This window comes from Aythya marila (genome assembly GCF_965140915.1).
Source record: "Aythya marila genome assembly, chromosome: 1".
Taxonomy (NCBI): Eukaryota; Metazoa; Chordata; class Aves; order Anseriformes; family Anatidae; genus Aythya; species Aythya marila.
The window spans coordinates 70538469-70565552 of record NC_139042.1 but is presented as its reverse complement, the minus strand read 5'-3'; the positions used below and the strand labels follow the sequence as shown (position 1 = coordinate 70565552).

Below are 27084 nucleotides of genomic sequence, written 5' to 3'. Positions count from 1 at the left end.
TAACAGAACAAAGGCTGAGGAATCAGGTCTGGAGGAGGGGAGCCACCTGTCTGGCTCCCTCCAAGCAGATGCAAAGGAGGCCTAGCATACCAGTGCTGCTGGAGCAGCACCACCCCCAGGTAAGGGAGGCGAAACCTCAGAGGAATGCCACCAGACACAGCCCTTTCAGGTGCCAGGGGGTGTTTTTAAGAACAGGCTCACTTAATGATCCCCCCCAGCTATCCCATCCCCTCTCAAGGACCTGCATTTCTAAAGGAAGAGCCAAAACAGGCGAAACTTTGCCCAAAGGGCACCCAACACCGGCTCTTTTTGCAGGTGCCACCCCCAGCGGGCTTCTGGTGGCTGCTGGGACCACAGGAGAAGAGCGGCCTGTCTTGGTGTCCGTCACAGGCTTCTGGCTGACCAGGTTTCCTGAAGACATCTTCTGACAGAAACTGGTAAAAATGTCTTGAGGATGGCTGGGTGAAAAGAAACCGTGAGGGTGTCATCAGCGAGCCCAGCAGATCTCAAGCAACGCCTCCGATGGGGCAGATGGGGAAAACAAGGGCCCAGCCCAGAGCAGAACAAAAGGCAGAGCAGGCAGGGCAAGGTGGCTCCGGGACAGGGCCCCAGCCACCAGAAGCCCGCCGGAGAAAAAGGGATTAGCTGGAAGCTTTACTCAGCAGGCAGGGAAACCGATGGGCGAGTATCTGGGGCCGCTTCTCCTCACACAGCCAGGCGGGCTTAGCGGGGCTCTGTGCCGACGGATTAACACAGATGCACCACACGCATCTGCTGCTTTAGGACAGCTCCCCGGCTGCTAGGAAAGTTTCGGAGGAAAAAAAGCAACCAAACGTTCGGTTTCACAAAGCTGTGCTAGCTGTCAGGTCAATCCACCACAGACGAGTCCAGGAGCTGAGACGTGCTGGACTGGCGAGGAGTGGAGCCCAGGGCATTTATCCCAGGATGGTCCTGACAAGCAGTAACACTGCAAAACTGTACCCCTGTGGGGGAAAAAGTCTGTTCAGCTGTGGTGCTGGCACAAGGGAGGACTTGGGAACAGCAGCACGGCACCTCGTGAAAGCAGAGCCCCGTGTCTTCGCTCACCCTACAGCACCAAGGCACTCCATTGTTTTCCACCTCTGCCCATCCCTGCAATCCTGCCCTGGCATACCAAGCTCCCAGGTTGTGCAAGCAGCTTCCATTTGCTCATTAGTTCACATCAAACGCATGTTTTCTCAATAGATGTGTCAATTCCCTGCAGTGGCAAACCATAACAAGCTCAGGGATCAGCCAGGCTCACACCGATCGCGATGACTGGTTTGTCACGTTCCCTGCAGCTCGCGGAGGCAGGCTTTGAACGCTCGGTGTTGAAGGCTACAGATACCACACGCCTAGCCTAGGTATCGCCCGTGGTATCAGTGAGGTATCGCATCAAGTGTGAACATCTGAGGCTGCTTTTTCGTAGCCAAACATCTGGCATTTCTGCCCCTATGGTTTGGGACTTGGGAGAGCATCGTGCAAACAGTGCATACAGTGGCAGAGCCAGAGCACAAGTTGCAGCCTAGAAGCATTTCTTTTTGGACAAACTCAGAGATGGTGCTGGGAATCACCATACAGACCCCATGAACTTGTAAGAATTTGGCCTGAGTTACCACCAAGTACCCAGACTTACGTGGCTGTCTGCAACTTGTTTGTAAAGATGCTGCAAACCAGCAGCAGCTGTTTGCAAGGGAAACAAGCAGGGGTACAGATTGACTTCCTTGGCTCCTTTTCCCACATCCCAGACACAAGCAGACCGCTCTCAAAGGAGATGGGAGGCCACCAGTCACAGTCACTGAAAATAGATCTTAGGGAAGGAGAAATCCCGGTCCTGAAAGACAGCTGGCAATCCATCACTTACAGCTTCTTCCTCATGCTGTTTTTTTTCTCCCCTCTCTTCTATATATTCCTTTTGTGCCCTTTCCCTCTGGTTTTCTTTCCAGCCGAGGACTTGCTGCCCTGTTTCACTCAGCCCCACGCGTGCATCACAACCCCCAGCCCTCCTGAGGGCAGGGAGGATGTTATCAGCAGGGTTGTGCAGCTCCACCTGCTCCTCGCTCTCCATCCTCGCTTTTGCTGTCTTGTTCCTGCTCCCCGGCTGCAGGGCGGGCAGCAGCACCGGCCTGTGGGAGCAGGGGGAACTGCAGCAACAGGTCGTGCAGAAACACCACCACCCACCAGGCTGGGAACGCTGCTTGTCCCTCTTTCCCAAGGCAATGTCAGTGCTGGCCGTGCACGTGTTGGTGTGTGAGAAGCGGGATGAGGCGGAAGGCCAGGCTGCAGCTCCCCCTCACAGCTTGGTTTGTACAACCAGGGGCAGGCCGTGGTGCTACAACACAGGCAAATGTATCAGAAAGGGAGAGCAGCGCAGCAAATGGCCTGTTACATCTGCTGGGCTAGGCAGAAACAAAAGCCAGGCTGGGACTATTTGCTAAACGCAGCAAATCGGTGCTCACTGACTCTTTTTTCGGGGAGGCTGAAGGGGAAAGGTTTTCCTTGACCTTTCGACTTCAAGTACTGCCAGCTCTGCAGAAATAACTCCCTCCCGACGGACACAGCACTGCCGTTAGACCCATTAGTTTAGCAGCCTCCCAGGCACAGAGGGTGCAGCCCTGAATAAATCACAACAAGTGGAAATACTGTTAGCAGTTTCATAATTTAATGAAAAAGTACTTGTAAAAAGGGGACATCTGAAAAAGACCGAGTCCATCTTGGAAAATTGAATATATATATATTTATATATATAAAACAAAATGCAAAAACACCAAAAAAAAATTTGACAAATAAGGTTAAGAGGTAATACTTCAAACAGTTAGCCACCGAACACACAATAAAAACTAGCAAATGCACTTTGGGGACAATACTTGAGAACTACGTAACCAAGGGCTCCTTCATATATCTATTAAAATCATGGAAAAATTAGCAAAACCATTGCCCAGGCGGGAAACAACTGAATTCATAACCCCAGAAGAGCAGAAATGCTGAGTTTTGCTGAAGCACCATTTTCCTCCCCTCCGCCGTACGCTTCTGGCCACAAAATGGCATGAAGGTGTTGCCAGCCTCCCACTTGAGTGTTCCCAACGCAAGCTTCATGAAATTTTGTGGCCAGCAAGAGGATTACTAATAAATATCGAAGGAAAACTAAGAGAGTCAGAACCGGAATACAAATGAAGAAACATTTGTTGACTTGTTCTGAACGACCCATGGCTTAGAACACAAAGCATTTCCCATCAAAATAAAATGTGTGGAAACCTAAAATGCTACTGCGTATTTACACCAAAAGAAATAATTTTGAAGATACAGCTCTAGAAAGACAAATTACACAAATATACATAAAATCAAGAAGTGGGGAGAAAAAAAAAAAAAAAAAGAAACTGCATGAAGCAAATAGAGCAGGATTGCCAAGTATGCTGTTTCGCGGTTTTTTATTTCGTTGAAGTCCTCCAGCCCCTGACTTGCTAGTCCTATTGCAACGAGGGAGATTTCAAAGCTTAAACCAAACCTAAAAGCGTTGTCATTTCCCAAACTAAAAGCAGTAAATGAAGGTAATGGAGAATGAAGAAACATGCTGGTTGGCTTCTGCGTAGCCATCGTCACACGTGAACCTTTCATGTGTAGGGAAAGTGAGCCCTGATCCCAACAGAGGCACGCAGGATGCCCCATGCAGCCCATGTCCCAGCTCAGTTGGTGACGTGGGGACAGGGCGTGCTGTGGGTTTACGAAACACACAGCGTTTCAAAGAACAGGGCAGCTACTTGGTTGACCACCACAACACAAGAAACTCGTCCGCATTCAAACAGAAATCCCAGACAAAATAAACAAGCCAAAAAGGGCTTCCCCTCCCTTCTGGCTTCCTCAACAGAGGTTGAAGTTTAAAAACACGGGTAAACAACTGATTTTAAAGCACGCTAAAAAAAAAGTTTTAGTTTGGGAAACAGCAACTGATCCAGAGGTTGAAAAGCAGCTTAACGTAACCATAAGTTTTCAGCAATAAAAAACATACTCCAGGTGATGACTGGCTAAAATTTCACAGGCCTAGGTGCCAGAAGTGGGGCTCCCAAGCCCACATTGAGGCAGCTAGGGTTGAAAATTTGTGCCTAAATAAAAAGTTCAGGCAAAATTATTTCTACTTCATCTTCTTTTAAAAACACCAGGTACAAACACCTCCGGCCGTGAAATTTCAGTTTGAGGAGGAACCTGGCATCACCGGTGATTGCCTAAATTGAAGTGTCAAATAGCATTTTTCTTTGAAGTAGTACATCTACTCTTGTAAACACTATCCACAAAATTAGCCATCTGTACTTGTTAGCTGGGTAAAATATTTACAAGTGCATCCCACAACAAGCAGCTATGTACAGAGATTAAAAAAAAAAAAAACAAGTACTAGAAGTTGTATATTTACAAAATAAGCAAATAATTGCGAGGAGAAACACGACCTTCAGCAAGAGCAGGGAGCGGGGGCACGTCTAGAGGTCAGTGAGTTTGGCAGCGGCTTCCACCCTCCGCAAGGAGCCCGCGACCACCACCGAGCCCCCCTGCAGACGGGGACGGCGCTCAGCAGCCGCTTTGGGCCTGATCCAGCAGAGCACCTGGGCAGGGGCTGGGCCACCCGAGGGAAAGCAGCAGGGTTTTTCCAGGCGCTCAGCTCTCCCGCAGGCCCCCAAGTGCCGTGCTGGATCAGCAGCAGGCGCTGCAAGGACGTGGTTTCAGTGTCTCCCCTGCAGCCCCTCGCAACGCAAGGGCTCCTTCCTTCACTACCTGCCCACCACGGCTGGCACAGCGTGAGCAGCCTGCCTCGCAGGCGAGCTGGCACGGAGGAAGCAGTTTCCTGAGCTCACGCAAGGCCCAGCCGCCCCGCGCTTCCCCAGATGGTGACCTCTGACCAACCCCATCCGTTTCTCCGCGACTCCGCCGTGACTCGGGGAGCCTTGCGAAGGCTGCAAGCCGATTCACAGTTGAACAAAACGACTCCCATTTCGTCCCCTCCTGCAGTTCTTCCCGTCGTAGGTCCTGTACTGGTTTCTGGAACCTGGTGATGTTGAGCTCTGCACTGGTACACCGGGATACGCGAAGGCTGAGTTACCCCGTGGGGGCTTCTAATCACCTTTGTACCGAACCGTGAGAAATCATGTTCTTTTTGTTTCTATTGTGACAATCTCTTCCGAAGTCCTTGCTTGGGCTCTCTCTCTCCGAGCTACTCCGCCGTAACCTCACTTGCTCTTTATTTTCATCACTTTCCGCTTCAGAGTCACTCAGCTCCAGGTCGGGGCAGTACCCGTCGTTGTCCTGGTAGGGAGCACCTTCGAGCGCCTGCTTGCTCCACAAGCGGTCTTTCGCGGCGAGCCTTCTCGTCGGCTTCTCACAGCACCGCAGATCTTCCGTGGTCCTCACCAGGCTGTTGGTAGCCTCTTTGAAGGAGCGGCTAAAATGTTCCATGGTGGATTTCCTGAAGCCGCTCTGGCCGGCCAGGTGAGCCGCGAGCACGGAGTCCTGCTCGTAGGGCGTCTGGCTGGAGCTGTCCCTCTGGCTCACGTCGCCGGCCCTGCCCAGCAGCAGCCCGTTGGACTTGGCCGCCAGCCGCGAGCCGTCCTGCTGCGCCCGCCCGTTCCCCATGGCCGCCTGCCCGTGCAGGGCCGCCTGCAGCGCGAGGGGCTTCCCGGAGGGCTGGCCCCGGTGAAACTCGGACACCTGCACGGGGCCCGAATCCTTCGCCTCGCCGCGGGGCTTGCCGATCCCCCCCGGGACAAGCAAGCCGTTGCTTCTGCCCTCGTGCTGGTACCTGGGGTACGATTTCGCTTTGATTTCGTAGGGTTCCTTCGGCGCCGGCACGCTCCTCTTGCCGTACGCAGTGCTGTTGTTGTCAGGAGACAGCGGCCTGTTGCCAGGCTTCAGGGAGTTGTTTTTGCAATCTCCTAGTGCTGATTTGGGCATTTTTAACTTCAGGGTGATCCTGGGCGGTGGGTAGAACAGCGTGTTCTCTAGTGCACTTGTCAGGGTATGGCCTGGATGAGAGAGAGACGAGGGGGCAGAAGAAAAGAAGACTTAAAGAGGGTAACCACACTGTTACCTGTAAGTTTTATCAGTGCATTAAAAAGTCATTCAGCAATAAGAAGCATCTGCAAACAACTGGTGTGAAATTATTTCAGGACATTACAGACAAGGCAGAATAACAAAAACTGCCCCAAATCGTCTACCATTTCAAACGTTTAGGTAAGCGTCTTCACATTTCCATTAAAAAACAACAGCCTGCCCTTTCACAGGGCTTCAAGCCAGTGAACTGAACCAGCTTTGAGACATGACAGAAGTAGTTCCAGCAAAGCTATAAAAAAGGTTCACATTCAGCTTTGGATAGAGAAGAAACAATGCTTCAAACTGAGCTGCAATTTGGACTTGGTTCAGCTCTGCTTCGTATTTTAAAATTCTCTGTGCTTTAAAAGTCTTTTCACTCTGATGTACGAGTCTTTATTATATTGTGCACACACACTGCCATTGCAAAATATCTCAAAATATTTTAGTAAGTTTTTAAAAAAAAGCACTTGGTTTTGTAAAGACATAAATTTGGTACACATTTCTAATAAAGTTTATTTACACAAAATCCAAGTGCTTTAGAGTACTGCTGCTTCTGCAAAGAGCTAGGCTGATCTAAACCAGCTGAAAAACAACAAACAAACAGAAAAAACCCACCACCTTGTCAGTACCAATGAAACTTATCCATGTTTCAGGGGCAGACAAAAAGCCACAAAGGCTTCACTCTAAATTGGTTACAAAAAACACAACGTGTATCTTGAACGAACATCAAGATCATCATTTCACAACTGCAGAAATAGCTGATGTCCCAATTAAGGAAAAAAAGCAATTGCACTGCAATATATACCATTCCTCTTTTCAAATGTTGTGTTCCTCATTTCAGGGCACATTTTTAGTGAAAATCAAGGGCAGGGTTGGTTTCGGTACATCAACTTTCCAAAGCAGTCACTGCTCGCTGGTAAAAACCAGAGTGCTTAGGCTCTTTCTGAAGGAAGGGACAGTAACTGAGATGACAAGCTAAGAAATGCCTCTTCATGTTGCTCATCAAGTATTCAAGGCAACACGAGAAGAGCCATTCCTATCAGTCACTCTTTTTTGCCTGAAGAAATTAACTACAGCAAGCAAAAGAACATCTCAGTGGGACAGCAGAGCTTGCTGTGGGGAAACGGCACCATAAAACAGCAGCCCAAGGAAGCAAAAACCTCGAGATCACCACCAGCTCATTTCTGCTACGTGGGTAACGGAGCAATTAATAACTTACAGGCATATGCCCAAGAGTGAAAGATCCAAGTTAAGGTGTTAAAACATTAAAGTATTTTGTCTATGTTGGTAGTTTCATTGACTGAATATTTGAAGACAATTTTTAAGGCAGCTCTCAAACGTTAAAACACTAAGCCAGAACACAATGAGAACACACAGCTTCCTAGTTTATACACAGTTATGATTTGTAAATATTTTACACTTCTGTGATTACCTGCAGCAATTTCCTGATTAATGAGCTGGACTTGCAAATTGAAGACCTGCTCGTGTACTTTACTGTGCGACAACTTCAGTTTCTCTCTCCTGCTTACCATGTAGCAGAGATTTCTTACCTACAGAGAAATAACAGGAGACTTAGCATCAAATTAAAAAAAAAAAAAAAAAAAAAAAAAAAACACAATCTGGACAGAAAAAATGTATCCACAACAGAATTATACAAATTTGATGAGCAATATCCCTTGGCAAATATCTCATGACTGATACTAAACATATGTAACCACGAATTTAAAAAACAAATCCTGAGTATTTTTAATTACCAGTTTAATGAGTGTCTTGAATACATTCTGCAAGGCAGCAGAATGTGTTTTCACCTACAAGCACAGTAAGCAAACAAAATTCTAGTCAAAAGCACGTAGTTTCTAAGACTTGCTTGTCTGTAAGCCTACTTCAACCACACGCTGTGCTGGGGATGTTACTGCAGTCCACACTCCAGTCTCCTGGAATTTCCTTGTGAAATGCTTTGCAGAATGATTTTCAAGAGCTAAACTAAGTTTGTTCCTCCTAGAATTATTGCAACATTTGAAAGTATATCTTTTTACAAAGCTACCCAATAGATTCTGGCCAGTTTAGACCAGAATTAACATGTAGATCACCCCTTAGAGAACACTGCAGCTTTTCGTGCCTTTCACACATTTGGCTGATGCATTTAGCAGCTTGTTTTCAGGCTGCATGGCAGTTCCACACAGTTCTACTTTCACTACTTGTTTGAATTAGTAGCAGTACGTCCCCCTCCTGTAAGGCAAACAGGAAGAGGCACCGCAAGTTTGTAACACTGACCTGAAAGAGTGGGCACAACACAGAAAAAGCATAGGGGCTGGCTGAACGGTATTTGCCAAGTGTACTTCCCCGAACACCTAACTTTAGCTGTTCAGAAACTGGAACCTCTCTCCCCAGAAAGGAGATTCCCAAATTTATTTTCATACCAAGACGTAACTGAACACGAATTCTTGTGGCATGAGAGGTTCAGAAACTTTGAGAGCCATCTCGAACTACGAAGTGCTTCCACTCAATGGAAGTGCATCAATTTCAGCACAATTAGATGCAAACCAACCACTCTTTGAACAAAAGGAAAAACTTGAAATCCTTTCTTGAAAGAGAAAAACAACAAAAACAAACCCAAAACCCTCCATTTGAAGTTTTTTTTTTGTTTGTTTTGTTTTCTTTTCTTTTTAAATAAGAACCCATATTTGAAGTTGTCCTGGAAAAAGAGATCCAGGCTTGAATATGCCTTAGGTTCACCACCCATCTCTAAGCTCTTGCAAACCACAGGTGATCAGCAGCCCCATATGGTAACAAACCTGTCTTCCTCCCCACCAGCTGCCAGAAGGCATCAGTCTGTGGTGCTGCCAGAATAAATACCTACTCTGGATTTTCCTCAAGAACTCCACCTTTTCCAAATGCTGGCTAGCGACCTCTGAGCTAGATACTGCTAAAAAGACCATTTCCTTTTCATCCTGCTCAGCAAAGCCACGAGCAGTGCTAGACTCGGCGGGCTGTTTTCCAGCAGCTAACCACCAGCAGCACCTCGGGCAGCCACGTGCAGGGAAATCGCCCAGCTCAGGAGCGCGAGCAGTGATTCAGCCCGCCCGCTACCTAGGGCCAGCCAACAGCAGCACGCTGCCCAAGAGGAGAGGTGAGTCAGGGACCTGAATCAGAAGTCACGGGAAGCTGCCTGAGCACGGGCCAGCATCCCTCTTCTTTGTCCGTGAAGCCAAGAAGCCCCTGTGGTAGTTAACCACCCAGAACTTCACCCGATCGCCCTCAAACCATGATGATGTTTTAATTCACTTCTAGAATTCCCCAAAAGCTTCAGGCGCACTCACCAAAGAATACCTGCTGCTTTGCCTACACAAATTAGTTTTCAACGCAGAGAATTTTGCATTGCGTACTTCACAAGAATGGAGCTGAAGGCCTTACCTCTTATTATTTTCTAAATCGTCTCCCTGTGCTCTTCCCATTCCCACTTCTGTCCAAAGACAAAGCTGCTGCTCACCTGCACACAGTTTTTCAAAACTTTACCAGTTAAACTCTTACCCTCTCTAGGTCCTGCCTCAAATGCATGAACATCCTCATGCGAGTATGAATGCTATCTTCTTTTGGCTGCACTAAGCCATTTTCTTCATCCTCCTTGGGAGGAAACAATGGTTTGTTAAAGTTACTTTTTCGCTTTAATTTCCAGTAATTGTAGATGAAGTCTACAGCAAGTTTAGGAAGACCCAGTTCTGCTGCAACGTCCTCCACTTTAACGAGTGAGTAAAACTCTTCTTCCAGCTCTCGGAGCTTCTGGGCTCGTAAACTGGTTTTCTCGCTCTCCGTTTGCTTCTGGTCCGACATAGTTTTGGGATGCTCATCAACATCAGGCAGCGAGTTCTGTTTGTTCTTGCTATGCTTCAGACAATACGACTTGAACTTGACCTCATCCCCGTCATCCAGGATAGTCTTCATCTCTAAGCTATGCTCGAAGGCACAGGTGACATGAAAGGCAGTGATGCAGCTTTTCACGGAGCACTACAGATGGAAGAAAAGGGAAAAAACACTCAGTCACCAAGAGTAGAAACAAACCAGAAAAAAAAAATATGTATCTTCATTACATTAAAGTTTATTCCTACCAAATCATCTCTTAAGCACTCTTAGAAATACCTGTTGATCTCTTCGAAGTTGGTATCATGTTAGTATCATGTGATCTGGTATTTTCTTGTTTTTGAACAGTGTTCAGTGGAAGGATCCACCTCTGATCCACATACTACCAGTACTTACACTTCTCAGCCTTACTCAGAAGGAGGCAACTGAGACCAACTCCTAACTCTCTACACTGAAGCACTTAGGGAACTAATTTGTTAGCAGACAGCTATGAAAAAGTAGGCAGCTATCCTACGATTGTCTTCATCATAACATCTCCAAATACAGGAAAAATAAAATAAAAAAAAATCCTCATCTCACAGACTGAGTCAGAGGAAAACAAGCACATACCTGAATGCAAGCACCAGTTTTCAGTTTGCATAAACTACACACTAAAGCCCATCGACTTGGTGGAATGTGAGACACCTTTGTGATCGGCTCCATCCTTTCTGGGCAAGCAATACTGACCTGAAAACAAAAAGCAGCATGGAAACAGTTAGCAAGGCAATAAAGACAAGCTCTCCACTAATATTAGAACAAGAAGTATGACCACACATTTATCTTGTTCAGAGATATCTATGTGCTCATGCTTCTTAGCAAGTGACCCCAGAAGATCCTGCATGTGGAAAACCATGCTGAGGAATACAATTAGTTCAACCTGGTGGCTAGAAGTTGCAACTCTTCAGAAGATTTTAGGCATCTGCAGTATGCCTTGTTATGAATCATTTAAGAGACTACAGTAAATGATAGCTAAGTTTATTCCCTTTCGATTCTTTATTTTTTTTTTCCTGTGTTGCTTAAGCAGATCTAACTTAAAAAGTACCAAAAAGCGAGCTACTCAGAACAAAACAGGAACACTTAGTCACTTACCTGAGAAGTTCCTTCTTTAAGATCCACAGATCCGCTACACGAGCTACTTCTGCCAGCTCAGAGATTGGGGCAGAAGAGATCTAGCAGTCAGCAGCCAGGGAAAGCCTTGCTTTCTGCCTTTACCTCCACTGAGCACTCCCAGTGCGAGAGGTGACTCTAAAACACTTTCCTAACTACAGATTGTATGAATTATAATTTGAGAAAGAATGCAACAAACTTCTCTTTCTGCAAAGCACAGTATGTTATCTTATTCCAGTTTTCATGTATTTAGTCTGGATGATCTATTTGTGGATCAGATTATGGATATTAATACTACAAGAAAGAAGAAATTTCAGATAAGCATAGGTACCTTTTGCTATTGTTTGCTGTACTAAGGTTCACATATCCATTGTGATAGAAATTTCTCAGCTGTCTGTTGTCCATACTGGGAAACCAGGACTGTTCTCCATAATTTGGGCATCCAAACAGAGATAAATAATCTCCTCGCTCATCCCTGAGATGCTCCTGACCACCATCCAAGGGCAGAAACAGAACTGGCCAGCTATGAATGATCAACATGCAGAACTGAGCATATCAAAATCACACAAGGCAGAAAATTTCAGAGGTAACTGTTCTGTCCCAAGGCTGGCAGTCTCCAAAAGCTTGGAATTTGATGCTAACACAAAGAAGAAACACTTTGAATTCAGCAGCTGTGTGCTATGGGGGGCTACCTGCCTGAAACAGAAATGCAGTGCTAATTCTAGCTAGACAGATCTCCCTGCTTCATACAATGATTGGCCTGAGCAGAGCAGACCGCTGGTGGGATTGGGGCCTCTTAGCAAAGGGGTCAAAACAAAGAATTCAAAGAAAGGAGGTTTCGAGGTCACATTCTGTGGCACTGTGAGGTCAGAATAAAGCCTATAACCTAAGAAAGTAGTCAAGACTGAGATAGGATTTTTTTTTTTTTTTTTTTTTTTTTAAGAGAAGCTTAAGAGCATTACATTACAGTAGTTTTCATAGATTATTCTTCCAACCTCCATAATAAGGCTCTTCTAGGGAAATCCAGATTACACAATTAGTTTAAGACGTGATAATTAAACTGTTGCCTTTACAAGGGCCATCAAACTAAGGTGAGTATGCTAGCTTCCCTTTTGGGGTATTTCAGCAATCACCTGATGTACATACTCACTTTGAAACCTGCCTAACCCCTGAGGAAGCACAGCAGACCTTCTCTGCGAGCTAGACTTGTCCAATACAGCAGTGCCACATTGATCAAGCCTGAGAGTCAGAGCTGCTTTGTTCAAACTGAGCGTTTTTGTTACTCTTTCCTATCTTCTGCATTGTTTTGAGCATCCATCAAGTAGTTGGGAAAGACAGCTTTGCAAGAGATGACTCGATTCATCATTCTCACATTTTAGAGGTTGGTCAACAGATCATAGCGTAATGACAAAAACAGACTCAAGCATGATTTGTGTTTGTTGTAGTACTTCAATCTCCAATCCCCCAGTTGCAAGCCCGATCTTCTAGAATATGCTGAGGCCAGCCAGTGCTGCGTGGTATTTCTATTCAGCCCAGTGACAGGCGCAAGTGTATGTCACTGAACTCCAGAAGCCACGAGTCCCATCAGTGGGCATGCTTCAGCCTTCTCTTGGGCCAAAACCAGAGTCAGAAAGATCTGTGCGGAAAACCAACAGGACTTGGCACCTGGAAACCAGCAGTACCAGCTACTGCCAGTTCAAATTATCAAAAAAAAAAAAAAAAAAAAAGAAAAAGACAAGATGAGGAAAAGCAGCAAGCTGTGACCCATCTAACAAAACTAAAACCTAATTCTGAGAAGTCTTTGTTAGAAAGATAGTGGGATGCTCCAGAGAGGTCCCAGAGAGGACAAGGAGAAGGGGGAGGCAGCATGCGATGCATTCATCGGGTAGAGATGAGGAGCAGCTTCATCTTTTGTGGACTTCCTATGTGTCAGCAGGAAAGGGACAAAGCTGTCCTTGGAACTCTTGAATTGTTCCACAAAATCATGTTCACCACTCTTAAATGTCAAAAGGCAGCTTTTTGATTTCCATAATGAGACTCTTTACCAACCTAACTGGATGCTGCTCAAAACAGAGCTGGTTACAAGTCGCCCAGGTGTTTCTGAAACAATATTGTAAAGAGACTGACCACGTTTCTTGCCCCAGTTACCAGAATCAACAGGCAAGACTTCCTGTGGGAATTAAGGGGTTGCATCGACTTGCCATGCTGTCTTTATTCCTTTCAAAAATCACCTTCAGTGATTTTCTCCTGGAGACTGGGTGGCACCACCTTTCCTCCGTGCGTCCCAGCAGAAGCTAGGAACTGACACACATCTTCTCGCTCTCTGCCCCCTTCAGTGCTCTCCCTGCTGCTTCCCCAGAGGGGACTCTGGAGGGCAGGCAATATTTGTGTTAGAAATCCTGTCCCTTCGGCTTGCAGTGCTGCCTGTTTACATTACCCTGCTTTGTCAAAACACCACGAGGCGCTTCCAGTCAGGTGCAGTTTATTTATACTGGCCTCGTGCCGCCTGCGTGCTCCTAACACTCCCCGAGAGGAGTCAAGGCAAAGTTTGTTTGAACTTGGCTGTTCACGAGGGATCCCGAGAGCTGAGAGGCCAACCTTTTTATTTCCCAAAGCCTCCCTAACCAAGGCAGAACTGACTGTCTGCCTTAACACGTAGCCTCTCTGTTCCTCCTTCACGTTGTGCCAGGTTCCATTTCGACTGCTGTACTCCGAAGAAGTTGTAAAAGTGGGAGAGAGAGAATAGTGGGGCTGTTGAAGCCTCTTCTCTGTGACTTCCACAGTGAGCTGACATCTCTGCCACCACCCTGCTCTCCGCTGGTAGCCTGCCCCCAGCAGCAGGTAAGGAAAAATGGCTTTGTGCTTCAGCTGACAGCACGCTGACTGAGGGAAGATGTGTCTGCAGTGGGGCCTCTAAGGCAGAGAAATCTTGAACTTCAAAGCAGAGCAAGTTTTCTCATCTCAAAATCTTTCCTTTTTTTCAAAGAACGTCTTTAAAGAAAGCATAGAAGAGCCATTTACACTAAAAGACATTAATGGCAGAAGAATAAAAGGATACAAACCAACGATGAGGGCCCTTTATGAAGTAAAAACCTTCAAACGTCTCAATCAGCCACGTGAAGGTCAACAAAGCCTTTTGACACCATCAGCTTACCAGGGGAGGGAGGGAAGAACCCCCACCCACATTTTAAGAGAGTGCTGAACGAATGAATGAAGGACAATAAATCCCCACTGCAACCACGTGCAACATTGCTAGCCTACACTTGGTGACTCATCGAGCCCCTCTTTGAAGGTTTTACCACAAACATGGTTCTGGCTCACTTTTCTCTGCCTTCGGCCTTGCTCTGTCTCATTGGGGGCACAGTGGGGAAGCAGCAGAGATTTTATCATGTTTGTTTCTTCTGGGGCAGTTCCAAGGGAATATGCATCGTGCCATAAAGTATCTCCAGGTCTTCAAACTCTAGGCCTTTCCAGTCCAGTGATCACATTATGCTACAGTGATTCTCCAGAAAGGAACCCAATATTTTAACAGAGATTCCCAAAGCTTTCTCTGACTTCTTCAGTGACTGATTTTTATTTTTTCCTCCTACAAACAGCAATGCAGGGGCCAGAGAGGATGAACAGACCCAAGAGACGTTTCCCACCTCTCCTGGCAGGTGCCACCTCCTTGCTACGCCTGACACACTCGGCTTTGCTGCAGAGGGGAGGAGGTGCCTGAGGCCTGGAGCCGCTGATGGCTGCGGGAGCAGCTGGGTTTGAGCTCTCCCACTTGGGTGCTCCCTGGGCTTCTCTCCCTCAGCCGGAGGGAGGTGTGCAGGCAAGAAGGCAGCACTGGCTCCCCGTCCTGTGCTCAGCTGCTTTCCAAACCTGCCTGCTCCTCTTCTGTTGCGGACGACATCAAGGCAACCGCACACAGAAAGGACCGCTGAGGAAAACCTGTCTGCTCAGACAAATGCACTTCGGAAGTACAGAAGTCAGGAGATTTTTATTTATTTTAATCTTTTCTGTTTTCTCCCCCCTCTACTCCTTTCTCCCTAAAGGTGGATGAGACACCAGGAAGTACACGCTGGCCTGAAGAGAAAGCAGAACTGCAAAGATAACCTCCCTGCAAAGCAGACGTATGCCTGTGACAGAGCTAGGAAATACACATGGCATCGTGATACCACGTTAAAAAAAAATAATCCAGAATCTTAGCATCTTCCTCGTGAAGTTTTGCAAAGGCAAGGCCTGGCTGCTTCGGAACAGAAGGCTTGAGAAATAAGGCAGCCCCTTGGTATCACAGTGCCAACAGCTGTGGCTACAGCTTCGTGCTAAACCATCCACTGTAATGGATTTGTGGATCTTACCAGAAAGAAAACAAATACAGATCTGAGCACAAAATTAAACAAACAGCCCATCTATATGTGAGTGAATATTCCAATTTACACAATTATAATGTGATGCTAACCTTGATTCTAAATAGAGCAAGTGTAAAGCTTCGTTATTGAACTCCACATACGTGCATGCAACTAAAGCCTTTTCTTACAAATTATAGTGTAGGAGATTTTTCTTCTCCCCAGAAGATAAGATTTTTCTTCTCTTCAGAAAAAAATCATTCTAAAATACCTTAACCGCAAACATCTGCCCATCTCAGAGTTCATCCAATACAAATCATGTAGTATGTTTGTTTGCTTTTTTCTTAAAAAAACAAAACAAAACAAAACAACCCCAAAAAATGAATGTATTCACACAAATTATACACCTAACCAAGAGTGCACACATTTATGAGGAGCTAAGAGAGGCAAGGAAGCTGCAGTTATGAAGCGAATGCTATCTTACATCAGGAAGCCTTTCCAGCAGGTCACTCAGGTGCCGCAACGACACCAAGGAGTGCTTGCTCAGTGTGTCGGCGGGGAAACGGCCAACAAAGGGATTAATCTCTCTCTCCCAGCCTTTGCAGGTTCTGCAGACTCAGAATAAAGCCCAGGACTAAACCATATAGATACATTAAAATCATGAGAATGTGAAAAAACAAAGGAGGGAACAAGGAGGAGGAAGAAGAGAAGGAAGAGGATAGTAGGGACCACAATACAGAAGGACGAGGCAGAAATTCAGATTTACCTCTGGAATCCAGAGGGCACAGCTCACGTGCGCCCACTTGGTCCCTGTCCTGGTGGCTTTCATGGCACCTCCTCGTTTGGGACACAGGAGGCACTGGGGGTGTATCCCCAGCACGCAGGTGCGGCACAGCCAGCTCCCTTCAGGGACTTTTAGGATTCCGTAGCACGCCTTGGGAGAAAACAGGGATCGAGATCATTGCACTAATAGGATTTCACATTCAAACATTAATTTTCATACAGCACAAAGCCTTCAGATCCTAAAGGCACAGTTTGGCCTTTGCTTAATCCTTCTCCAGTTTTGTTACCTTAAAAGGAGTCAGGTGATCAAAGAGATTTACAGCCTATAAAACAAATGCTTTCTACACCTGCTTCTTTTTAAAGTGTGTGTCTTGGTATTGTTTGTTCACAGCACAGAACAGCCATTGTGACTGAAAAAACACTGCCATTAAGAACCTTCATCTTTGCATTTAGCCACTTTTTAAGTTTCTGAAGAAAAAAGGAGGCATCTCTTTAAATTAGCTTCAGCATGTATGTAGCCCTTCCTAAAAATCACTATTTCCTATCATTAACAACTTTACAGTAACATAAATCTATTTAGATGTGAAGCAGTGAGCTGGTTTTTAACGCACATTCCTCTCATGCCTACAGAGAGGGGGCCTTTCCTGAGTGAAATCCTGCATTACAGAACCACCAGGACAGACTAACCTAACGCTATTTTCATGTCTGACTGTTGCAAAAACCCAACAGGGGGAGCTGTAATCTCAATTTTACCAGTGATTTATTTTTTTCCTGTTCTGAGGCACGTTCCCACCAACACTCTTTCTATTACTGATGCAGAAGTGGCATTATACCAAAAGATCACATTTAGGAGGCTGGAGACGGACGTAAACCGTTCCCTGATTTAATCCAGCTAATGAGTGGGGGTGGCCTAGGCTACCAAACCAGTAGCTTGGCAATCTGGCTGAGCTGGCATGAGAGGGCACTGTGAAGGAGGAAATCTCTCGCACTCCTCCTCCCCGCCTCCAAGCGGCGTGATGACGAACAGACCTGAGGCTGCTTGGTGAAGCAGGGCCCATCCAGATTAAAAATCGAAGTGATAACTCTTTCTGGTTGCTGCCAGGCTTTCTTAACAAGTTAATAAGTCAATCAAGGAGGGAAAAACCCCAGCTCTTAAATAAGCTGTCTTTAAATTCTTTTCATATAGGCAGGCAGCGCTCTCCACCCTGTTTATTTTCAAAAGGAGGGTTAATAAAAGGCTTTATGGTCACAGAGAAAGTGCTTGCAAGTCCTGAGGATGCTTCATGCTCCTGCTGGGTGACAGAGGTCCACACACAGACTGTGCTTGGCCACTTACCTGCTGTAACTCCCAGAGTACAGAATTTGGGCTTGGTATTGCACCACCCTCCTTACCCAGCAAATGGCAAAGCCCTCCACGTTTAATACCAGCTCCAATTCCACACTTGCCAAGGTAAACAAAGACCAGAGGACAGTGTCAACGCCCCTGCAGGCACCGACCTGGTGGACGCAGATGTTACACTTGTCACAAAACACCATATCGTTCCCATCTTCGCTGTCAGGGGACCGGCACACATCACAGATGACATCTTCGTCGTACTCTATGCCCAGCCCTTCTTCAGTCTCAATCGCGTGATTCATGTTCTCGTGGCAGTGCCGCTCCAGCACTTCAATCGTCTTTTCCATCGTGTTTTCATCCAGGGGCCCGCACCCTGCAGTGCAGAACGGGGAGGGGGGAATTGGGAGACAGTCAGGCGCTTTTGACCCAGTCTGAGAGGCAAAATACAACTTCCAGCAACTACCACAGCATACACGACTTAAATTTAAAAAGCCTTTTATCAGTCACTGGCTAATTTTAGCAGGGTTTTATAAATACAAACAGAACGACTATTGAAGTAAAAGTCTGGGTTGTGCGTAAGACAAAAGACATCACTCCAACTGCTGGACAAGGAGATGGCTGCTCATTTTGATTTCTTGTTGCAACTGATAAACAGGGAGATGGAAAAGATAAATGACTGCTAAAACAGAGTGCCTTCTGGTACTAAACTGTTCTCTCCAGTGCCAGAATGTTTCTTCCACTCCCTGAACGTAAAGGATCACGGTATCATTCAGGTGGGAATGGGCCTTGGAGGGATCCAGCCCAGCTCCCTGCTCAGAGCAGGGCCAGCACTGAATCCAGATTAGGCTGCTCACAAACACACCCAGTCAGACCTTGAAAATCTCCAGGGATGGTGATTTCAGCCCCAGAAAAGCCATGATCACTCTTGTGCTTGGAGGAGTGTGTCCTTAAAGCCCTGCTAGCTCTCTCCAGCAACTTCACCCTTCAGAGTTGCCTCACTCCCCACCTAGCAGCTCCCCAGATAAGCAGAAGCCTGCTCTCTGTAAGCCCAGGAGCAGAAGGCTATTTCCTCTCTTTGCTCACCTCAGGATCTCAGTCTCTGCTATTTCACACCTGCCACAGCCAATGCCCCTACCAATTAGCCCATCCCACCTAGTTCCTCCTTCTTTGTGAACAGGAGATGTTAAATATCTCCCTTTTGCACTCGTCCATGGAAGAGCACCAGCTGCACAGGCCATCCCACCGCAACCCAGTTATTCCAGCAATATCTCCAAGATTATTTTCCATAGTTCACTCCACTTCAAAGCCTTCTGTACCCACAACTCACATGGAAAAAAAAAATTTAGCAGATTTTAAATGGGCTAGCATGCGTGCAACTTAATTATTCTGTTAAGAACCCAGCACGTCAGCTCCTCAGAACTCTGTATTTTGTAGCAATAATATGTACAAGTTTAAAAAATGGAAGCACGTGTTTTTCCTATGCAATATTTTTAACTTTTAAAGCCCTAAAATTAATTCCACCTGGTTTGGGCTCTTCCCCTCCTGTATCAGCCTGCAGACGTTGCACGTGATTTTGGACGTGAAGAAGTTTCTAGGCACAACAGGTAAAATATCAAACGCTAACTGATCCAGCAACTCATTTTAAATGTTTTTATAGCTGTTCATTACCTCGTTTTTCCTAGCATTTCCATCCAATTCTCATTCAAAGATCTTTAAGGAATCTCACACAGCAGACTACAACTCAAGCAGCAGCAGTTAACTGCTGCTTTAAAAACTAGAACATGTTGTGAAATTACCCATTTCAGTAAGCTCTTCGTTTAGCTCCTGGAGCCAAAAGATGTCCATATCATCCAAGTCATAGCGACACACCGATTCTGCCAATTCCAAGATGTTGATGTAACCTGGCTCTGTGGGCTCCTGGCTGGAGCAGTGGATGTACTTCCTGGGTCGTGTATACAGTACTTCTTTCACTTTTTCTGCTACAACCCTACACATGAAAATAAAAAGGAAACAGGGAGTTAGCTCCAGCTTTTTAAGATTCAGCCTTGAAAGACATGAAATATTTGTTATCAAGTGCAAAGAAATCTAGCATCTCCCAGATTTTAAACTAGCCTGTGAGTGAAGCCAGGGTGGGAAGACAGGATTCTGTAAATGTCATTTCTTCACATGAAATATGTTAAGGTTTGCTACATAGACGGAATCATTTTTAAAATGTAAGCCTGTGCATAATATTTTCAACTTAACAAATGCTACTAGCATGGCGATGCAAATGTTTTTGAAACACAGAAAGTATTATGCCGAAAAACCCTACAATCTTTGTTCTGTCTTCTTCCTAAACGATAGAAGGAAATCTTGCCAGCTTACAGTCCTCAGGATTCCAGCTTTTTCAGGAAAGCTTGATTTATTCTGCTGCAGCTAGGGAGAGGAGGAGGAGATGTTTGCTCTTCATTGGGGTTAAGCAGTCTACCCATATTTTATATGTGACACTTCATCCACGTTACATAACAAAAATAATACATTTGTAAGAACGGTTCTGTTGCTGAGCAAAAACGTAGAGGGGAAAAAACAGCTAAAAATCATCCAGGAAGCAAGGGGGGAAAAAAAATATGGGTATTTTTAACCTTTCAATTATTTTAAGAGATAAAAATTAGTGCTTGCCTAGTAAACTAGCCTATGAGAACGGAGAGACTGACCCTAGCTAGATAAAGTCCATCTTTCTCTGCATTTGATGCGAGAGGCCCTGCATGTGAAAGGAAGCCAGGGAGATACTGAATGGAACAGTGCCATACGTGAGAAGCTCTGCGTGCTTTCCAGAGCTTGCCCTCCCCGGCACCAGCAGAAAAGAAAAGCTGTGGGAAACAAGGCCAGAGGAGGAAAGAAGGAGCAGGCAGCAGCCGAGCAGTATCCCACATAATTCTAACTGGACAATGTGGGCTGTTAATGTCAGCACAAACAATGCTCCTCTGCCATTCTTCTTCCCCCCTTCACCTTGCTCGTTTTTTCTCGTGTTCCCTTGTGAGCTTTTCTTTTCTCTAGTCCAGACCATTCCGTATCAATTTTTAACTCTAACGTAATACTGCTGGTATGAGATGCAATATATTTATTTTTAATAACTTGGTACTGACAATAGCCCCAGTGGAAATTAAATTATGCTGGCATCAGCGCTTTCACTGGACAATTCATTTATCTTCGTCTTGAAGACCATACTGGCAGTAATACCTCTACACTAAAAGACACTTTTTCCACCAGGAAAGGTTACAGGACTACACTGTTAGGTTTTCCTGGTCTAAACACAAGACCAGAGGACAAACAGTCTGTCTCCTGAAACTGACATCACTGAACTTGTATATTGATCAGAGGCTATTTGTGGAAAAAGATAGCAGAAGGAGTTAAAGGCTCAGTCAACACCAACAAAAATTGTATTATGTGAACAAGTGAGTAGTTTGATCGGGTACCAGCTATTCCTGAGCGCCTACTGTTCTATTTCTTCATGCTTTGTAGGGAGGCTTTTCAAGTAACATGAAAGCAACGCAAGATTTAGGTTTATTTTTAATTTAACTTTCCACACTTAAAAGAGAAAACAGATTTAACCCATAGCACCACGCGACTCAGGAAAAAATAAAATCCCCTTTTTACACTTGCAATGTAGATACCATCATGGTATCTAGACAGAACCAGATCTGAAGTGCCACAGAAATGTTTTCCAAATTGGTGCTTGTTTGGCTTAAAAGCATGCCTGGAGGCTGCTGCATTGGAGGTGTAACCGTAACAACAAGGAAACGTGGGCTGTGTTTAGACCACCTCTTTTTCGAGAGGCCACCTTCTCTGAGCTCACATTCTGCGCACATGCTTGATGTGCAATCGCTGTTACCTGAGAGAAGGCTGTGGAATTGTTTCTGGACTGGCTGGAACTTGGACTCCTTTCTCCCATTCCTGTTTCCACGTGTCCGCAAAGACGTAATATTCATCGGGGTTAACATGGTGAGAATCCGGTAGTTTCATGGCACTAATGAGATCCTTGCGGAACACCTGCAAAGGAAACCCAGGGAGAGGAGAGGCTTGAGAAAAAAGATTTCCACCACGGGAAGCAGTATGGATTTTTCATAATCTACGCTGAAACAATGCGCGTATGTTGTTAATTTTTTTTATTTTTATTTATTTTTTTTTTTTAAGAGTGCTGGCACACAAACACATTAATTTGAAGTCATCTAGATTATTGACTCTTAACATACCAGGTGCAGCATGGCAAGAATTTTCAGCTAACTCAAAACCACACTGCTGCCTGAAGCCTAATCAGAAGGAAGAAAGCAAGCTGCTGCAGGTTACCGAGGGAAAGGGGGAAAGGAGGCCTGTACCTAGTTTATTTATAATATCACTTTCAAACAGCTCATTTTACTTGCCAGTCTGCATGCTTCATCCCAACTTAGGTACAAGGTTGCATATCTTTTTCCTCCGCTCAGTCAAGCTCCCTCTAATTGTCATATTCATCATGAGCTCAGAGCAGTTGCCATGGCAAAGTTGATGTACAGGCACTTGCTCATCTACTAAATCCATTTGAAGTTTTACTGGTCAGGATCTTCAGGATTGAAGACAAACAGCTGCCTACACTGAAGCACGAATTCTGCCTTGCTTTGTGCCTGAACCCCAGCAATGCCACCACAAAAATGCAATCCAGCCTCGGGACCCCTTAGCAAAGCTACGTGGTGAAACACACCAGCGTAGGCCACCCGTGACAAACCTCCAGCTCTAACACCCAGCTCCTGGCTGCAGAGGATTCCAGTTTGACGAACATGCAACCAGGATTATCGGCCGTCTCACAGCTTACTTGATGTAAATGCCTGTCAACTACAGGTGCATGAAATTCAAATAAAGGGCAGATGAATTTTTTATTTTTTTTTCCCCTTCCCACTGCTACCCTGCCCAAGTTTAACATCCATAAAAGCAGAACAGCGACCACAGCTTGGTGTTGGGGAGACATCGCAACTAATTAATTGTGTTATCATAATGAGAAATCAAATCCTCAAAGGGCAATAAAATGAGAAGGGAAAATATCCCTGCAATAAGCTGTGGCAGGTTGAACTCTCTTCTTACTAATTCAGTTTTATAGCCAGAACAGTAATAAAATACTTCAGAGCCAAATATCTTCGCGTACCCTTTTCAATTTGACAGCACCAGACCGGTTAATGCCTACTGCAAAAATTCTCAGCTGTTCTTGGAAATCATCAAGAAATCGTTGTAACAAAAAAAAAAAAAAAAAAAAAAAAAAAAAAAGGCACTACACTTTTAAGTAGAAACAGGTATTGAAAGAGGCTGCTGGTAGCTCAGAGCACAGGAGTTGCTTCACTGTGCACTACGTCTGCATCGCTCGTAGGCTGCCAGGAGAGCAAGTTAACCTGGAAGCTCAGAAATAGAGAGCAACTAAAGCCTCAGTGACAGGAGGGAAAGCATTAACGCTGTAAGCATCCATTTTAACACAAGCAGTGTCTACACAGCAAAAATAAGATGAGCACTGTTTTAAGCCATTGTAAAGAAATTGTAATTTTTTTTGTTACGAATACAGAGCCAGGTTTGTGAGGCACTAACATGGCACAGTGCCAAAGAAACCCATAAGGAAAAATAATCCAATAACTGAGAAATGCAATGGTTTAATCATTACAACGTATATTCCTCAAACCTTATCTGAGGGGTTAAGTGCTTTACAAACTACCTTTTAAAGCGCTGAGAAACACAGGCGTAGAGTGTTACATATCAAAACCGCTGTTTTTTAAACACTAAATGAAAAATGCTCTGAAAGGCATCAGTACTCCAACTACATCTAACTACACTGCTTAGCAGCAAATTCGTCTCCTGATCGTCCATTATATATGTGAGCTGTATCATCTCTATTTTTAGAGCACGAACTTTATTTTTTGCCTGGCCACACGGTCACCACGCAGCAACATTAAGTTCTCCACCTCAGGTCGCTGAAGTTTACAGTGGTGCTATCACCGGAGGTCGAAGATTTAACCAATATAAATGCAATGGTTGACACCTTCAGGGATCCCAAACCCAACTAAGATTTCCTAAGAACGCTTTCCTTGCCATTCACACTTACAGCACGAGTCCAGATGAGCATTTCCTGCAGACACCTGGAATCCTTACAGAGACACCACGATCTCCAGCTCTCATCATCCATCATCTCTTCACACAGCCCATCTTCCCACAGTAAACATTTTTCCTTATCAAGTAAATTTTACTTCTGCAGTCAGCCTCAAGGCTACGAGCTGAGCCAGCTCAAAGGGCTGACACGTGTTCAGGATTTAGACAGCCAACTTCTCCTCATGGTTGTGTCTTTTTGGACTCTTTTGTGACACTTACTGCATCCATGAGGCAACAGCTAGCGCAATGCAGAGCACAGCCTCTCCTCCTGACAGCGACCCCTTCACTTCCAGTCTGCGCTCGCCTTTCAGTCACAGCAGTGAGCGTCAGTCACCCCAAAGCACCTACATTTCTAGCCACACACAAAACACAAGCCTTCAGCTGTATTTTAGCATCATCTGTAGTCCCACACAGATCAAGAAGAGCTCAATAATGAGCGTGCCTAGGCTAGCGCTGTGTCCCCACCCACCTGGGAGGATTCAGGGCCCCTCGCGTGAGGTGGCTCAGCCAGCGCCATGACACGCGCCTCGTACCTCACGCGGCAGGGCCCTGCCCAGCGCAGCCACAGCTGCCAGAAGCCACCCGATGGGGGCTGTACACACACCAACAGGAAACATCCACCTGCTGGAAGCCTCCTCGGAAGTCAGTGTGACAGTGGGATGTTTAAAAAATATTTTTGGCAATTGGAAGCGTGAAGGAATCGATGAATTTCAGCCCTGCTTACCGTGCGAGACTGCTCGGTCTGAACCTCTCCTGTCACGTAGCTGCCAGGAGCTTTACAGTTTCAGCTGAAAATGGTGCAGCAATTTGTCTGAATGAAGCCAATGAAAAACACGCTTGCTTATGTCACAATAAAAATACCAAGCATTTTGTTGAGAAACTGTACAACTTTTTTTTTTCACACTTTAAAGCTGGGACTCAAATTTGTAATAGGAAACCTTGTTCTCTGGTCTTTTTGCTCTGCAGTGAAGTCTGACAAGATTTGCTGAAGCAACGAGAACAACTTAGGCATCACTGCAGAGACATGCTGTTGTCTCTAAGCTTTTAACAGCCTAAATCCTACAAAAATTCTCCACAATAAGCACGCTCTGCTCCTCCACGGCACCAACACCAAGCTACAGTGAGACCATGGGCCTGTGGATGGAAAGATAGGGTTCACGTGTTTTATTTGTTTTTCAGACTTCGGAGTCCTATTTGTAAATTATGGTAGAAGTGCATGTCCGAAGGAAATGAACTTCTTGAATCAGGAGTTTGTAATTGTGGCACCAGGAGCTGTCTGACTTCAACATGAACTCCTTCGGCAAACACTGGGAAAATTCGACATTTGATCTTCCTCACAGGACCCCCCACTCCCACGCTGACTTTGGGAATAAATCAAGGCTATCCACCAAAGAATATGACTTCCTGGGCAATATCCTTATCTGCTAAAGATATCGGGGAGGCACATGCAATGCTACAGAGAATTATAGTGAAATATTAGTACCAAAGACAGAGATCGGGTCTTAACTACACGACAGCCTTCTACAGCCTCCATCTTCACTGAGCCACGCAAATACCAGATCTGCACAGACCTCGGGAACGTTTTGTTTGCGATCAATGCAAACCTGAAGCCACATTCAGGGGGGGGGACAGGGAACAAAAACCTCGTCCCCCCTCAAAAATTAAAAAAAAAAAAAAAAACACAACAAAATGAGTCAAAAACTTAATTTAATACCCCCCCCACACACTTCTACCGGCGGCAACTGATCCTATTGCTCATTCAACTTACTTGCCCAAATGCTTGTGTCAGTGAGAGCAAACAGATTGGGTCATCTCTTAAAAATGGTAAGAAAAATCCTATTTCTTCTCATGACACTGAGCTTTTCAGTATGTGACCACCTACCTCCAGAACTCCACCGCGGTAAGGTGCTCCCATGGCCATGTAGGCCACCGCTGGGAACCACGTGGCAGAGGTTTAAGTAAAGCACATGTTAACCGCTCTGCTGCTGTTACAATTAAAGCAGGATTTCTCCTGGATTGCATCTAATTGCTTCACTCCTCAGGCTTCCCCTGGCGCCTGGCAGAGCCCCGGAGGAGTCAGCAGTACACACTTCATTTCCTCACGCCGGCTGTCTATAGAGTCAGAAGTCTGGCTGTCCCAGAAACAAAGTAGCGATTTTTAAAAGGCAGGAGGGAAAAAATATGCCTCTCCCCACCCAGATTTCCCCAGAAACATCCTCAGTACCCCACTCTAGAAAGAGAAAGCTGAAATGCCCAGTAGGTTTCTGATTTTTCCACCTCCTTCACAACCCATCCTGAAGGCCAGAGATGAAATTCCAGGAGCCAAATACCCATCCAACAGGAGGCATTTTCTCTAAAATGCAGAGTAAATTACGTAAGAACACAAGTTTTCCATCAGGTTTTCAGGCATTTTTTATACACCTCCACAATTACCTTCTTTTTCATCCCAAAGTCACCCATCAAAGCTTACTGTCCTGTTGTAATTTGTAATTCTCATGTTTAACACCATCAGCAAAAATTAAAGTCACTTAAAAAGCATCAGTTTATACCTAAAATCACCACATAAATAACACGGTGGACAAACTGTAGTAAGACAAGCATAATGCAGCCACATAATATCTGAGTACAGATAATCTAATCTAATACATGTAGTGTACTTCAATTTCTGTATAGATGTTTCACATCTGCCAAAGACTGCCCACCTACAGGGAACGGAGTTGTAAGGGACACACCACTTCCCAAAATTTAGTGTGCTCATCCTTGTGAGGTAGATTTTTTTCCTCATTAATACACTGCAACCTGGGCATTAATTTCTAATTTAAGGCACCTTATTACAAAGGAGGCTGGAGTCTCACGACAGCACGGGTTGGTTGGTTTGTATTGTAGCAAAGCAAATAGAAGTCAAAATAATTGTAAAACGGCCATGAAGCTACAGCTCCAGGCATGTATACTGACTGAAAAACTAATGATGTTCAAACAGCTAAAGCAGACAGAAGTGTAGCGTTCAGCTTGTACTTCTCAAACATCTAAGTAATTTGGCCGTGCCCTGCAGTAAATCCTAACCGTCAAACTCCTACTCCCTAAAACTATTTCCGAGGATTAGCCAGGACTCGAGCAAATGAAATATCGCACTTTTCTTTGGAGCAGCCATTAATCTTCTCAGCCTCTTTTACTAGTGTTTATAGGAAAAAACAGGAAATCAGACACTAAATCAACCCCGCCAAATGTCTTATCTCTGATATCTCTAACAGCACCATCTCAGGAGCCAGAAGCACATGCGAGAACCGTGTAAGAACACATCGAGTTTCCTCCTGGTTGCTAATCAGACGTAAGCTTTGGATTTGGGGATTAAACTCAACAATCAATTTTTAAAAATGGTATTAATTAAACAAAATACTT

The 27084-nt window shown here is 45.3% G+C and overlaps 1 protein-coding gene across 2 annotated transcripts in view; it reads right to left on the bottom strand.

The window, feature by feature from the left end:
• Window positions 1-5121: 5121 nt before the first annotated feature.
• Window positions 5122-27084, bottom strand: part of JADE3 (jade family PHD finger 3) — a gene marked incomplete at its 3' end in the record, with an annotated part of 54091 nt that continues 32128 nt past the window's right edge. For both annotated transcript variants that reach the window (XM_082782016.1, XM_082782017.1), the window contains 8 exons: window positions 21419-21576; window positions 19344-19534; window positions 17709-17920; window positions 16195-16362; window positions 10558-10674; window positions 9622-10095; window positions 7523-7640; window positions 5122-6023 (listed from right to left, as the gene is read on the bottom strand). In XM_082782016.1, the coding sequence (XP_082638142.1) occupies window positions 5122-6023; window positions 7523-7640; window positions 9622-10095; window positions 10558-10674; window positions 16195-16362; window positions 17709-17920; window positions 19344-19534; window positions 21419-21576 (2340 nt within the window). The remainder of the gene's footprint in view (window positions 6024-7522; window positions 7641-9621; window positions 10096-10557; window positions 10675-16194; window positions 16363-17708; window positions 17921-19343; window positions 19535-21418; window positions 21577-27084) is intronic.